General features: G+C 42.6%; 1 protein-coding gene across 1 annotated transcript in view; it reads left to right on the top strand.

Annotated features, from left to right (window-relative positions):
* The first annotated feature begins 5,494 nt into the window (after positions 1–5,494).
* CABLES1 (Cdk5 and Abl enzyme substrate 1) overlaps positions 5,495–14,102 on the top strand; it is a 114,990-nt gene continuing 106,382 nt past the window's right edge. The window contains 2 exon segments of the mRNA XM_039521275.1: positions 5,495–5,876; positions 5,879–6,347. Coding sequence (XP_039377209.1) covers positions 5,765–5,876; positions 5,879–6,347 — 581 coding nt within the window. The 5' untranslated portion in view covers positions 5,495–5,764.

Genomic DNA, 14,102 nt, shown 5'->3' on the forward strand with positions numbered 1-14,102 from the left:
CTTCTGAGACTCAGATCACTTTTATATACATTAAATCTGGGCTTCAACATTTTTGGCTATGTCGAACAAATTATGCATTTCAGCCTTCCATTTTCTTTCTTAACTACTGCTACATATTTCTGAGATTACGTTTTAAGTTTCTCTCCACTTTTATCCCAGATCCTTTTCCTGAGCAGTAAGACTTTATATGCAATTTTCCAAGACTTCATTGCTACTATTTTTCTCCTTTAAAGTGCAGTTGTGTGCTGAAAAGGGACTTTAAAAAACAGGCATTTTGTGTTTGTGTATTTATTGTTTCTGAATGCACTTGCCTATCAAATGTACTCAGTAGAACTTTTGTCTAACTGCCAACTCAATCTGGGCTCTGAAAATCGAGCTGCATACATTCTCTCATGGGATATCATCAATAATAATCAGTTATTCTTTCAGTTACACCCGTGCAGAAGTATTGTCATCACACTGCTCCTTCACTGACATCTGCACAACCCCATTATTAATCTCATCTGACTGGTCCTGTCACTGGAATTTAGTAAACAATTCTGTTGCTGTTGCACAAAGAGAATAGAACCAACTTCATTCTCTCTTAGCTGTGGTGGCTGTGCAGGGCTAACAAGAATAAAAATTCAGGCCTTGTCTACACTACACATGCTTTGCCAGTGTAGCTACACCAGCAGACCCCTCCCAACCCCAGCCTAGATGTAGCTTATGCCAACAGGAGTTTTTCTTTCAAATGACATTACCTATGCCAACAGTTGACAAAGCTGCATCTACACTGGGGATTTTGCTGGTTATGTTGACTAGAGGTGTGTTTTTTTCACACCCCACTGAAATAGCTATGCTAAAAAGCCTTATAGCGTAGACCTGGCCTTATTTTTCTCGCTAAAGACAGCAGATATTATGAATGCACACAGGAAACAGACTGGTGACTCCAGGCTTGTCTTCACTGCAGGGTTAACTTGAGTTATCACTTGAGGGTTGCCCCTGACTTGAGTCTCATCCACACACAAAAACCCTTAACTCCTGGGCAATGGCAGTGTTTTTACTCAAGTTAGCTGGCAAGTCAGTGGGTATTATAGGCTATGGCTCAAGTTAACACATTTCGTCAGCTGCTAACACAAACATCTGTGTAGCTCAGGTGTTATTCGGCTAATTTGAGAGGAGTTATTTTAGTTTATCTACATAAGAGTAAACATTGCACTACAGAAGGTGCTAGTTTTGTATAGTCACATTTCAGACTAGATCCACACTCTTAAATTGCCTGAGCTGCTTATTTGGCTATATCTTTAATTTTCCAGCTCTCTTTAAATCCATACTCCACTCTGTACTGTATTAACTGACCCACCACATTTCAGGTTCTCTGCAAACATGCACATGGCTGCCTAATGTCTCCTCCAGCTCATTGTATGGGTGAACAAGACAGATCCCCCACAGCAGTCTCTTGAGCATACCACTTGTTACCATCTTACCACTTATATCAGCCTCTGGTCTCTGTTATCAACACTTTTTGTTTCAATTAAGCAGAGCTGGTCAGTTGAAAAATGAAGAGAGAAAAATAGAGAGTCACAAAAGTTATCGGAATTTCTCCACCCTCCCTTGTTTTTGAAATTTTCCCCACTCAGACACACACACAAATAAAAAGACAAAGGGAGAGGGTGAGAATGTCATGAAGAATTTCAAAGACCACTTTTTTTTTATTTTTCATCAAAATTTTCTGTGCAGCTCTACAGTGGAGGATTTCTCAATCCATATATACTAATAACCATATTGATTGCAGTGTAATACTACATGAAGGACCAAGCTTTCAAGTTTCACACAGTGAACTCAGTTTGGTTATCTTTTTCAGGTCAGATTCTGGCAAACAGAACAGACATCATGCAAGTAGTCTTATATATTGAGTCAGACCATGGACTGAATGGACATAATTTATACTTTGCAGCCAGCTCCATGCTTTCTTCCTTATTTATAACCCTGAGGGGAACACGCTCAGAGATACTTTAGATATTAATGCAGACACCTGAGATTTTAATTTGCAACTAATATAGCATGCTTGGATACTTATGTATTTCTAACACACCCATCATGTTAATAACACGGTGTCATACACTTAATTAAGAGTATCATTTCCATCTGAAAAAGGACTATACTCTTCTTTGTTTTATGCTGCTTTCTTAAATGAGTTTATTCCTGTATGCAATGTCAGGTCATCCTGCAGTCATTGTTGAAGGTAGGCCTGTACAGAATACTTACATAGATGGGCAGCCTGTCTAAGTTAGCAACATTTGCACCAGTTTAACTACATTGATGTAGTTACTTTGAGGCAAACCCCTACCACACACACACTGAACCCAGGTAAAATGATGCTTGCACTAATGTGATTTACCTTATTGGAGGCTTGTGTAGATTAGGAAAATTTGAACAAGTATAACTACATTTGCCCTTGTGCAAATTTCCCTAATCTAGACAAGACCCTCGGCTCATCATCCTGAGCCCTGGTGGTGAGGAACCCTACAGCAAGGACTTTCCAGCCAGCTGTCAACTGAAAATTGTTCAGGCAACTATAACTGTTGAGTTTGCTGCTGTCTCTCATCCTTGACACTGTCACCATTTTCAATTTTATGTTAAAAGAGGAGTAGTACGAATAAAGGAAATCCAGACTGAGTCACCATCACATCAAGGAGCCCACTCTTGAATTGTCTGGACATTCAAAGCTCCAGTTTTACAGAGAATGGAGGCTAAGGCCCAGGAGTCCCTCCCATAGGCCAAATTTAAACTTGTTTGTTTTCTGTATTTGTTACTAATCATATTAGAAAATATTGATAAAAATTGTAAAGCAGAAGCAGCTCATATTTGCCCATGGCTCGCAATTGGAAATAACATGTTAGCCACCAATAAATGTAACCTGAAACTAATGCAGATCACGTTATACTAGTTATACCTCTGTATGCAGCCTTAGGCATATGGCTATCTGACAACTGCACACGCCTGTGTGTATGAGATCCAACCATTTCTTAAGCCATTGATGAAATTATCACCAGAAGAAAAACTCTTGTAACAGGTTGAGTTAACAGAAATAAATGAGGTTCAAGACAGTACTTCAGACACTATTCTGGTATCACTAGCTGTGCTCATTGAGGACTACTGCAGAAAGGGAAAGTTTGAAGACATAAAATTCCATGGAAGATGATAATTAACATAGGAAGAACACCTACTTACATTTCTAAGTGTGGGGTAAACTAAAAGACTGTAAACCAGTGGTGGGCAACCTGTGGCCTGCGGGTGGCCCAGCAGGGTAATCTGATTGTGGGCTGCGAGACACTTTGCTGATGTTGACCGTAGTTCCACTGACTGGCCGAAGTTCCCGGGGCTGCAGTGGGCCGTGCCTGCGGACGGTCAATGTCAGCAAAATCAGATTACCCTGCTGGGTCGCATGTGGCCCGCGGGCCACGTGTTGCCCACCACTGCCATAAACCCAAATAAATAATCCACTCATCATTCCTGTGTGGAGGATAACTTCTACAAGAAATGCTTGAGAATTGTTTTGTTTTCATATTTCAGCAAAAATTTGAAACTAGCTGGCTCCTCCTAACTATTATCCTCATTTAGGGGATGAGAGAGGGAGGATGGTTTGTGGTTAAGCAGAAGAGTGAGAGTCAGAAGGTCTGGGTTTTACACTTGGCTGTGCCACTGACATCCTGTGTGACAATGAGCAAGTCACCATAGGTCTACACACTGCACAATAAGCCCTGGTCTATGGGATTCGGGCTTGTGGATTTAGTGTTTTTAAGCCCATGTTTCAGTGGTCACACTAACACTATTCTATAAACTTGGGTTTCCCATTGCTGGAATCGGGTTTCACAGCTGCGCTAATGACAGCGGGACTTGTGGTCTGACCCACTACCCTCGCAGGATCCTAGGACCCAAGCTGTGAATGCTTGCGGAGCTGAGTTAGACTAATTTGTGTGTGAACAGAAAGTGGCTTGGGCTCAAACCTGAGTCAGAGCCCAGGCTGCGTGCAGTGTAGATATACTGCTCTCTCTGTGCCCTCACCCCATCTGCAAAATGAGGTTAATAGTAGGGCTGTAAATTAATTGCAGTTAACTCAAGTGATTAATGCAAAACAAATTAACTAGATTTTAAAGTCACGATTAATTGCAATTTTAATCACACTGTTAATAATAGAATACCAATTTAAATGTACTATAAATATTTTGGGATATTTTTCTATATTTTCAAATATATTGATTTCAATTACAACACAGAATATGAAGTATAGAGTGCTCACTCTATATTATTATTTTTTATTACAAATATTTGCACTGTAAAAAAGATATAGTATTCTTCAGTTCACCTCATACAAGTACTGTAGAGCAATCTCTTTATTGTGAAAGTGCAATTTATAAATTTAGAATTTTTTTTACATAACTGCACTCAAAACAAAGTAAAACTTTAGAGCCTACAAATCCACTCAGTCCTACGTCTTGTGTTCAGCCAATCGCTAAGACAAACAAGTTTGTTTACATTTATGGGAGATAATGCTGCTGGCTTCTTATTTACATTACCTGCAAGTTAGAAAGGCATTCACATGGCACTGTTGTAGATGGTGTTGCAAGGTATTTAAGTGCTAGATATGCTAAACATTCATATACCCCTTCATGTTTTGGCCACCATTCCAGAGGTCATGCTTCCATGCTGAATTTAAATTGGTATTCTATTATTGTTTAACGGGGCGATTATAACTGCGATTAATCACAGCTATTTTTTTAATCTCATGATTAACTGTGATCATTGTTTAGAATGGTTTGACAGCCCTACCTAATAGCACTGCTCTTACTTATGGGGGTGTGTTGTGTGGATAACTACATTGAAGATTGTGGATTCAGATATAAAAAGATTCAGATATAAAAAGATTGACGATTCAGATATAACAATTTTATTAAAGTTAATGTTTAAAATTAAATATACACAAGTTAAGAGGGCAGGTACTGTACATCTGGGGTTACTACAGTCTTAGTGACCACAGGGATACCTTAGATAGATGTTGGTAAAGTCTTTCAGATGCTTTGGGAGGAATGTGCTCTAGACAGGGTTTACAGTGTGGAAATGAAATGCACAAGGATTAAGTGACTAGCTCCAGACCACCCAGCAAGTCACTGGCTAAACTGGGACTGAGAGCTCTGGGCTTCCTAGCCCACCAGCCATCTCTGCAGACCACGCTCCTTCCCCGGGAGCCACGGCCTGGCAGAGGCGCCTGAGGGTTACTAAACCCTGGGAGCCTGAACGGACTTATGTAACCACCTCAGGACCATGTGCTGGGCACTACACCCAGCCTCCACCTTCCGCCGCTGCCTCCCCCCAGCGCACAGACACAAGGAGGAGGAAAAACCAGAAGGGCTGAAAGGAGGGAGCTGCCTTAGACCCAGCCTCCTCCTCCTCCTCCAGCTGCTGGCTGGGGCTTTTGTTTTCTTCCCAGCTCGCTAGTCCCCACACGTGATTGCTGTGTTATGGCAGGGCGAGTGCACCTATAACGACTGTTAACACGGCCCGAGGAGCGGGGAGAGGCAGGGCGGGAGGCAAGGCAAAGGCAGCGAGCCACCCATGCACAGCCAGCCAGGGGGAGGGAGGCGGGGAAGCATGCCAGGCCAGCCACCGCTCCCTCGCCCTGCCTGCTAACCCTTCTCCTCCGCAGCCTGCCCGAGCGCCGCTGCCTCGCCGCGGCCACGGCCTGGGGGAGCGGGAGGCGAAGGGAAGGAGCGAGCCCCGGACAATGGCGGCGGCGGCTGCCACCAGCAGCCCTGGCAGCGCCAGCAGCACGTTGCCGCAGCCGCCGCTGGAGCCCTGCCTGAGGAAGCCGCCGCCGCCGCCGCCGCGCATGGACCCCGGCGCAGGCAGGCAGCGCTCTCCTTCCTCACCAACATCTCGCTGGACGGCCGGCCGCCGCCGCCGCCGCCCGAGGAGAGCGGCGCGGAGCAGAGCGGGGGCGCCGCCAAGGCGGCAGCCGGCAGCGCCAGGACTCGCTACAGCCTGGGCGCCTTCCAGCCCCCCGCCGCCGCAGCGGCCCCGCAGCAGCCGGGGGGCCACTGCGGCAGCGGCCGGCTGTCGAGCCCCCCGGGAGCGGTTGGGGAGCCGCCGGAGGAAGAGGAGGAGGAGGACGCCTTCGCCAGCGTGCAGGTGCCGGCAGCCGCCTTCCTGGGCTCGGGGACCCCCTCCGGGGCGGCCGGCGGCAGCAGGGGCCGCCTCAACTCCTTCACTCAGGGAATCCTGCCCGTGTCCTTCTCCAGACCCATCCCGCAGGGCTACTGCTGCCTGGAGCAGGGCGGCCCCGGCGCCTTGGAGCTGCAGCGGTCCCGGTAAGCGAGCCCCGTGCACCCCCGTCTCCCTGCGCGAGTCCCCGGGGGCGGCGTGCGCAGGGCACCGCGCGGGCCGGTGGGCGACGCTTGCAAGCGGGCAGGCGACACTGACCCCTAAAGGTGCCAGCGGGGACGGGGCCCCGTCTCCTGGAGCTAACTCCAGCCCGGCGGGTTAGCAACCTCCGTGGGGGGCGGGGGCTGCGTGCTTTTGAACTTAGCCCAGGTCACCTTGGCAAACCCATTGGCTCTGCTTTCAGCTGGGCCAAGACCGTTCTGTTTACACAACGCCCCCTTCCCCGCTGAACTTCTGTCCGCTACCCATTAAAATATGTGCAGTTAACCCTTGTTTCAGGGGCTGGTACCCCGTGCTCAGGAGACCCGTCAATGCACGTTTCCTGGCGCATGTGAACATCTGTGCAGGGGCCAGGTTAGAGAGCAGATCGGATACAGGGTTAAAAATAGCTCTTGATAGACTGTTAATCGTTAGGGTGTCATTGGGTCTGTGACAGGAGAAAAGGCCTGTTTGCTAAATTATTGCCTCTCCTTTTTTCCATTAATGGGTAGCAGGCATTTATCTGCTCTTAACATTAATCTGGCATTTTTAACAAACTGACCCAAGTAGCAGTGTTAGGTTGTAGGGTTCAGACATAGATCTGGATTTTGAAATATTGATCGGTGAGGTTTACCTCCTCCCCCTCCAGTGTAAGCATTCTGTTTACCTAATAGAAAGATTAAGAATTGCAGTGTTGTAGTAATCCTGATGAATAAATGAGCCATACATGACAGTTCTGCACAGTTCTCACTTTAAGCGCACATCATTCCTTTAACCTCTATGAACATTTTCAGAGTTGAAGCATTTTCTTTTAGCGTGCACATAGAGCAGATGCTCAACAGTTTAAATGTTATCATTTGACAGTGTCTGGGAACCAGTAAGGTGAGGGATAATGACAGTCATACTGGTGTAAATTGCAGTACCACAAAGAATAGGTAAACTTCTTGTAGTTGGGGCATTTATGTCCCATCAGCTGGAGGCACCATGGAGAGAACAAATAATAATTTTAGTGTGTGAATGTGGATATTTATATATGTGTACTGTGGATTTAGCTGTGTCATGCTGATTAATGCATTCACTGATAAATTAGCAGGCAAGTTTTTCAAAGTTTCACCCTAAATGTGGTTCAGGTTTAAACTCACATGTATAGTCTTACCAGATATCCTTTTTTTAATACTCAGTGCAACATTGGTTTTCTTATTAATAAATCCAAAGTCTTACCCCCTTGTTTTCTCATTTGTGTAAATGCAAGGACTGAACTATCATTCTGAGTGCTTTCTAGACAGACTGCTGACACAAATACTATTGAAAGACCCTGCTCCAAAGTCTACTTTCCATTGACTTCAATGATTGGATGAGGTCCAAAAATACATGAAAGAAATGAGATTTGCTAACCCCTTAAGCACACCCTTTATCTACAGACACCACTTTTTCTTATGGTGAATGTCTTACCACCTTGTGCCACTGGTTATTAGTTTGCCCTTTTAATGGACTCTCCCATAGAGAAAAATCTCGCTTGCTAAAATATTTCTAAAGACGTCAACTAAGAATACTCAACCATGTACAAATGTATATATGCATTATGGAATAAATGTATCATAGTTACACAATAATCCTCATTCGCTTAATATGCTTAGGTGTCACAGTGGGGTAGGGAAGAAACTGGAGGAAGAAACCATGCTTAGTCCAGACCAGCATAATTTGCCACTCCTACATTCCCCATTTGTCACGCTCACTTCTTTCTATTTCTCCCATAGACTTAGCTAAGTAGACTTTGACTCTCATGCTTCAACAGCTTATAAGGGTAATTGATCATAAAAGTACCAGAGGCTGCTGTAGAAACAGGCTTTTAAGGGTTAGCTTTAGTAGAAAGATTGGAGCTCTACCAAATGAAAGTTGCCTCAATACTGTATACCCCCTGTCCTTAGTTTGATCTGAATTGTAGTCATAGTTTTCTGTGGTCCCTTTACAGATATTGATGCTGAGGTAAGCCCCCAATAAAATAGCTGCTGGTGATGTACCCTATTGAACCCTAGGGGGAGGAATAGCTCTGTGGTTTGAGCATGGGCCTGCTAAACCTAGGGTTATGAGTTCAATCCTTGAGGGGGCCACTTAGGGATCTGGGGCAAAAATTAGTCCTGCTAGTGAAGGTAGGGGGCTGGACTCCAATGACCTTTCAGGGTCCCTTCCAGTTGTAGGAGATTGGTATATCTCCAATTATTATTTTTTTTATTAACCCAACTTCAGTCTAGTTCTAGTCTTCATCTATAGTTCCTCTTTTGATAAGAGTTCCTCCATTTTTTAAAAAAGATGTTCTGAGCAGTGCTCTGTTACTGTTCAAGAGAAGATTTTCCCATCACCCCTGTTGTTCTCCTTACTGAATAATAGTTGTATTAAAGCTCCTGTAAAGACTTACTGGAGTCCCAAAGATCCTTCTTATTTTTCATTGCATGCACATGTTGGCCCTATATTATAGACTAGACATCTTCTGCCTAACTGAAGAGATCTGGATGGGACTTCTTCAGATCTCATCTGTGTCACTCCTTAACTGGACTCCTCTGATCTTCCTGCCAACCCCTTGCCCCTGTTGTTCTGCAGTGTTTCCCTTCTCGTTTCTGTGCCTGCTTGGTTGTTTAGTTTCCCTCCCCAGTACATACAGCTTTTTATATTAGCTTGCCTGGAAAAGTTGGAGATATAGCAAATGAAAAATTGTCTGTGGCTGCATACCCGCTTATTCAATCTGACTTGTAGACTGCGTTATCTAATCTAATAGGCAATCAAGATTTCTTACGCTAGGGGGAATCCCCACAGATCAGTGTTTCATAAACCAGCTCAGTGTTTAATGCTGCAAAAGCACTGGTTATGAGGAACCTTGTAGGTTTCACTTTATTCTGCATACAAACAGCAGAGTGGATTATTGGAAAGCTGAGCGAGAGAGAGAGATCTGAACAACAGCTCACCCAATATACAATACCAATCAGGTATTGGCCCTCTCTGAGTTCTCCATGTGCTTATGTGGTGCTGGCAGTGTACCCAGATTTATAGATTTGAAGTTAGAAGTGTTTTCTCATGCAGTTGCTTCTTCTTGGGCTAAATTAAGCTCTGGTATAAGTGGGATGCCTGGTAAATTTGGCCTGAGCTTTGTATCACTTGTGTGCTCTTTAGTGGCAAGTTTTCCCTTCAGTTACACCTGTGCAACCGTGCTGACTATAGTGAGATTGCATGGATGTAATCTAGAGCAGAACTTGGCCCACACTGAATATATTGCCATTATAAAATGCACATGGCACTTTTCAAAATACCTGGTAAATAGATACTATAATTATAAAGCAGCACCAACTTGAGTACTCTAGCTTGCACACAGTGCATAAGGTGTCCTTTCAGAGATCTTATATTAGCCTTTGGGCTTAAGAATAAATTATGCACAATGAACAGCCATTAGACTATCCCTACTTACAAATTATCCACTAGGTCCTAGTCTTACAAGAGAGCTACATAACACATAAATCATAAGCATGCACATTGCTGACATAAGCCCAAGGACAGAGTTCAAGACCTTCTGCTATTCCGTTAATGGTGAGAAAAGAGCCAAATGCTCTGCATATGGCCTTCCACTATGAGCAGGATGACAAGGAGAGAAAAAAATTGTCACAAGACAGTCATTAGCGCACCCGAAGGAGAGTCATTAGGTAGTGGTTATCAGTGATGAGAGTATAGGGATTAGAAAGGAGTGGAGGAGAGTAAAATAAAGCGTTCAGAGAATTTCTTTGTATTTGCTTTCTCCCTCTCCCCTTGTGGCAGACTTGAGTTTGATCTGTCATTTGAAAGACTAGTCCTCTATGCTTAGACATGCACTTTGTTATATAGTAACATTAAATCATTTTCTATTACAATATCATACAAGACATGCTATGATGTTTTTGTTTTCAATTAGTTTCCAGAAGCCACTGTGAACATATAATTAGAGTTTCCTGCCCTTTTTGTTTGTGTTAGCAGTTTCAATCATTGCATACTAGTTTATATTTAACAAGGTTATCATTAATGTGGTTTGGGTTTCTGCTGTACATTTATTCGCAAGAAACAAACTATACAAGAACATGGAGCTGCTTGCTGTTTGGAGGCTGATATATAATTATGTGTATACAAAAAAAAGACTCTAACCCTGATTTTAAAGTTGGTACATAGATGCTGAAATTCTGATTAACTTATCTGGTGCCTAAGGTATTATTTATTTTAAATGATCTGTTAAACAGATGGCTAAAAATGGTAGACTACTTGAGATACAGAGCACCTCACTCTTCTGGTAGTCCCATTGGGCCTGTACATAGAGTAAACATGAATAAAGGTGGTAAAATCTGGTCCTGAAACAACAAATGTGATTGCTTTTCACTTACAGCTAGAGCATTTACCTCCATAGCTATTTATGAAAAATAAACATTGATATTTTGTTCAGCGATGTTGCCCGCTGTTGTGTTAACTTCAGTGGAGTAATTGGGCCAGACAGTAGGGCCCTCTCATAGTCAAAGGCAAAACCGAACCCTTTTTGTGGGCTCAAATTGTAAGAGACTAGCATATAGGTTTTGTTATTCTTGAGAATTGCTGGCAATAATGACCAGATTTGGGGTTTAAACTTTACTTTTCATCACATTTGCCTTTCTCATCACAGTAGGATGAGGGTAAGGAATCACTTTTTGGACAACTGATACTGGAAAAGGAACAGAAGGGAACAGATGCCAAGTAATTGAGCATTGTTCATTTAAAGAGACACTCAAGTAGTTCTGGCCTGAAATTTAATTTACTTTAAGATGGTATACTGTCCCACTAAAATTTAATTTACTTTAAGATGGTATACTGTCCCACTAAAGAAAAATACATTTATATCCATGTTTTAGTAGCTATCCGGATTAGTTTTCTAACATTAAAAATCTAGTTTACTTTTCATTATTTGAAGTTCACCAATATTGTTTATCTTCCAACTCACTCATTTTATACAGTGCCGATAGGAGTCACTTTCACACTTAGGTTCTCATGAACTAGCACAGTGTTGTGACGTTTTTGGTAGCAAAATCATGAAGAGGGAATATTTTAAAAACCCAAACAAAAACAGTTTAAAACATGGAAATGTTTATTAATAATGGCATTGGTCATTTTTAATTTACAGAACCTATTTTGGCCCTCCACTAAGTAATAGTCCCTTAAAAAAGATGGATAACATCCTTAGAAATTTAGATTAAAAAAAAATTAAAAAAAAGAATCTAGGTGAGTGCTAGAGATGCAACAACCCATTAGGGGGCTGTTCAGGAGCTGAATCCTGGTGTTCAGTTTGCAAAAGGTTGGCAGTGAATCAAACCTGTCATGTTTGCTTGAAGGTTCGAATTAACTTAACTCAAACCTTGCAGCGGTTCTCAAACTTCATTGCACCGTGACCCCCTTCTGACAACAAAATTACTGCATGACCCTGTGTGGGAGTGGGGGCAGAGCCGGAGCCCATGCTCTACCGTCCCGAGTGGGGGAAAAAGGGGGTCCAAGCCCCACACCCCCAAGTGGGGTGGAGCTTGGGCTTCAGTCTAATGCTGGCTCTGGCAACCCCATTAAAAATGGGGTCATGACTCATGTTGGGGTTCCAACCCACAGTTTGAGAACAACTACTTTAAGGAATCCCATAACTCCTTAGTACACCTTACTTATCATTTGAGGGAAGGTAGATTTTCTAGTGGGCTCCATTTCCCCAGGGTGAATGGCTTCCTTCTCAGTCTTAAAGGAACAGTGCTCTTGGTGTTAAGGCATAGATTTGGACACAGGACATTTGGTGTCTGTTCCCAGGTCTGTAATAGACCAGCTGTGTGTCTTTGGACAAGTTCTGTGAAGCCTGATTTTCAGTAGTGCTGAGTTCACATAGGCCCTTTACCTCCATTTCCTCCTCTGTAAGATGGTGGTCGTACTTGTGTATGTCACAGGATAGTTGTTTGATTAAATTAATATTTGCAAAGTACTTTGAGGTTCTGGGATGAAGTGTGTTATACAAGTGCAAAGTATTATTTGTTGCACCTTTGGGCTGAAAATCTCCTCAGGGGTTTTCAGGAAGGAGTCACGCCACTTCCTTGTCTCCATATTCCTGGGAACACTTCCTATCCCACTGTAGCAGCTACAACACTAAGACCAGGAACAGGGATGGTACCTCTGAAAGTTCCAGAGCAATTAAATATAGAAATTTGAGCCCCATAATAAATGATTGCTAGAGAACCCCTCTGAAGTAGTTGATGGTCACCATTTAGGTATTGGCCTCGGCTGAGCTACAGAATGGAAGAATATTTCATAGTGGCACTGCTCTCTACCAAGGTTAGTCTTGAGGACTTCCATTGCCAGAGAAGCATATGAGAAGGCAGTAATGGTATGTAAAATGACTGAAGACAGCAATTGAGGTCAGACATAGCTATATATTTTTTTCATTACAGGAACCATGTATACATAAACTTGAAATTCTCTTTCAATGTATTGCAGTTGAAAAGCTGTCTATAAATTTGAGTTTCATCCAGGAGTCTAGGAGAAATAAAAATCAGTCCATCCATAATACACATTTTGTAACTTCCTTTCCCATCCATATTTATGGGGGGTGCATTAGGGGACAGCTAGGGGAAAAGTTAGGCAAAACCCTCCCATTTTATTATGCAAAACAGTACTATCAAGTCAAACAGTTGCGCTGTTCTACTAATGAGCAAAGTTTATTTTAGTATAACAGCTATGATGCCCCAGCTGATATGCACTGCAGGGGTAACGGATTATATCAGCTTCACAAATGCTAATAAGATAAAAGACTGGAAATTAAGGGAAATAACCACATCCTGTAGAAAAGGCTCCAGTCCACCAAATTCCAAGGCTTTATTAGGGCACTTAGTAAGGTTCATTTGTCAAACAAAAGAATGACAAAAGACAGGAAAAATGTACAACACTAAGTTACTGTCAAGTCAGTATGGGCACTAGAACAGATTGTAGTATATGCAGCCATTATAAATCAGACTGATCTCTTTATTTAGCCATCAATAAAAAAAAATCATGGGAATTTATATTAATTCATTTCTAGATCATTTAGCATTAGGGCTGACAAGTGATTAAAAATTAATCTTGATTAAAAAAATTAATCATGATTAATTGCACTGTTAATAGAATGCCATTTATTTAAATATTTTTGGAGGTTTTCTACATTTTCAAATATATTGATTTCAATTGCAACACAGAATACAACGTGCACAGTGCTCACTTTATATTTATGTTTGATTACAAGTATTTGCCCTGTAAAAAACAGTCTTTCAATTCACCTAATAGAAATACTGTAGTGAATTCTCTGTCATGAACATTGAACTTACAAATGTAGAATTCGGGGGGAGGGATAGCTCAGTGGTTTGAGCATTGGCCTGCTAAACCCAGGGTTGTGAGTTCAATCCTTAAGGAGGCCACTTAGGGATCTGGGGCAAAAATGGGTCCTGCTAGTGAAGGCAGGGGGCTGGACTTGATGACCTTTCAAGGTCCCTTCCAGTTCTAGGAGATTGGTATATCTCCAATTATTACCTTAGAATTATGTACAAAAAACTGCATTCAAAAATAAAACAATGTAAAATTTTAGAGCCTACAAGTCCACTCAGTCCTATTGCTTGTTCAGTCAATCACTCAGACAAACAAATTTATTTACATTTGCAGGAGATAAT

Source organism: Mauremys reevesii, linkage group 2 (genome assembly GCF_016161935.1).
Source record: "Mauremys reevesii isolate NIE-2019 linkage group 2, ASM1616193v1, whole genome shotgun sequence".
Lineage (NCBI taxonomy): Eukaryota > Metazoa > Chordata > Testudines > Geoemydidae > Mauremys > Mauremys reevesii.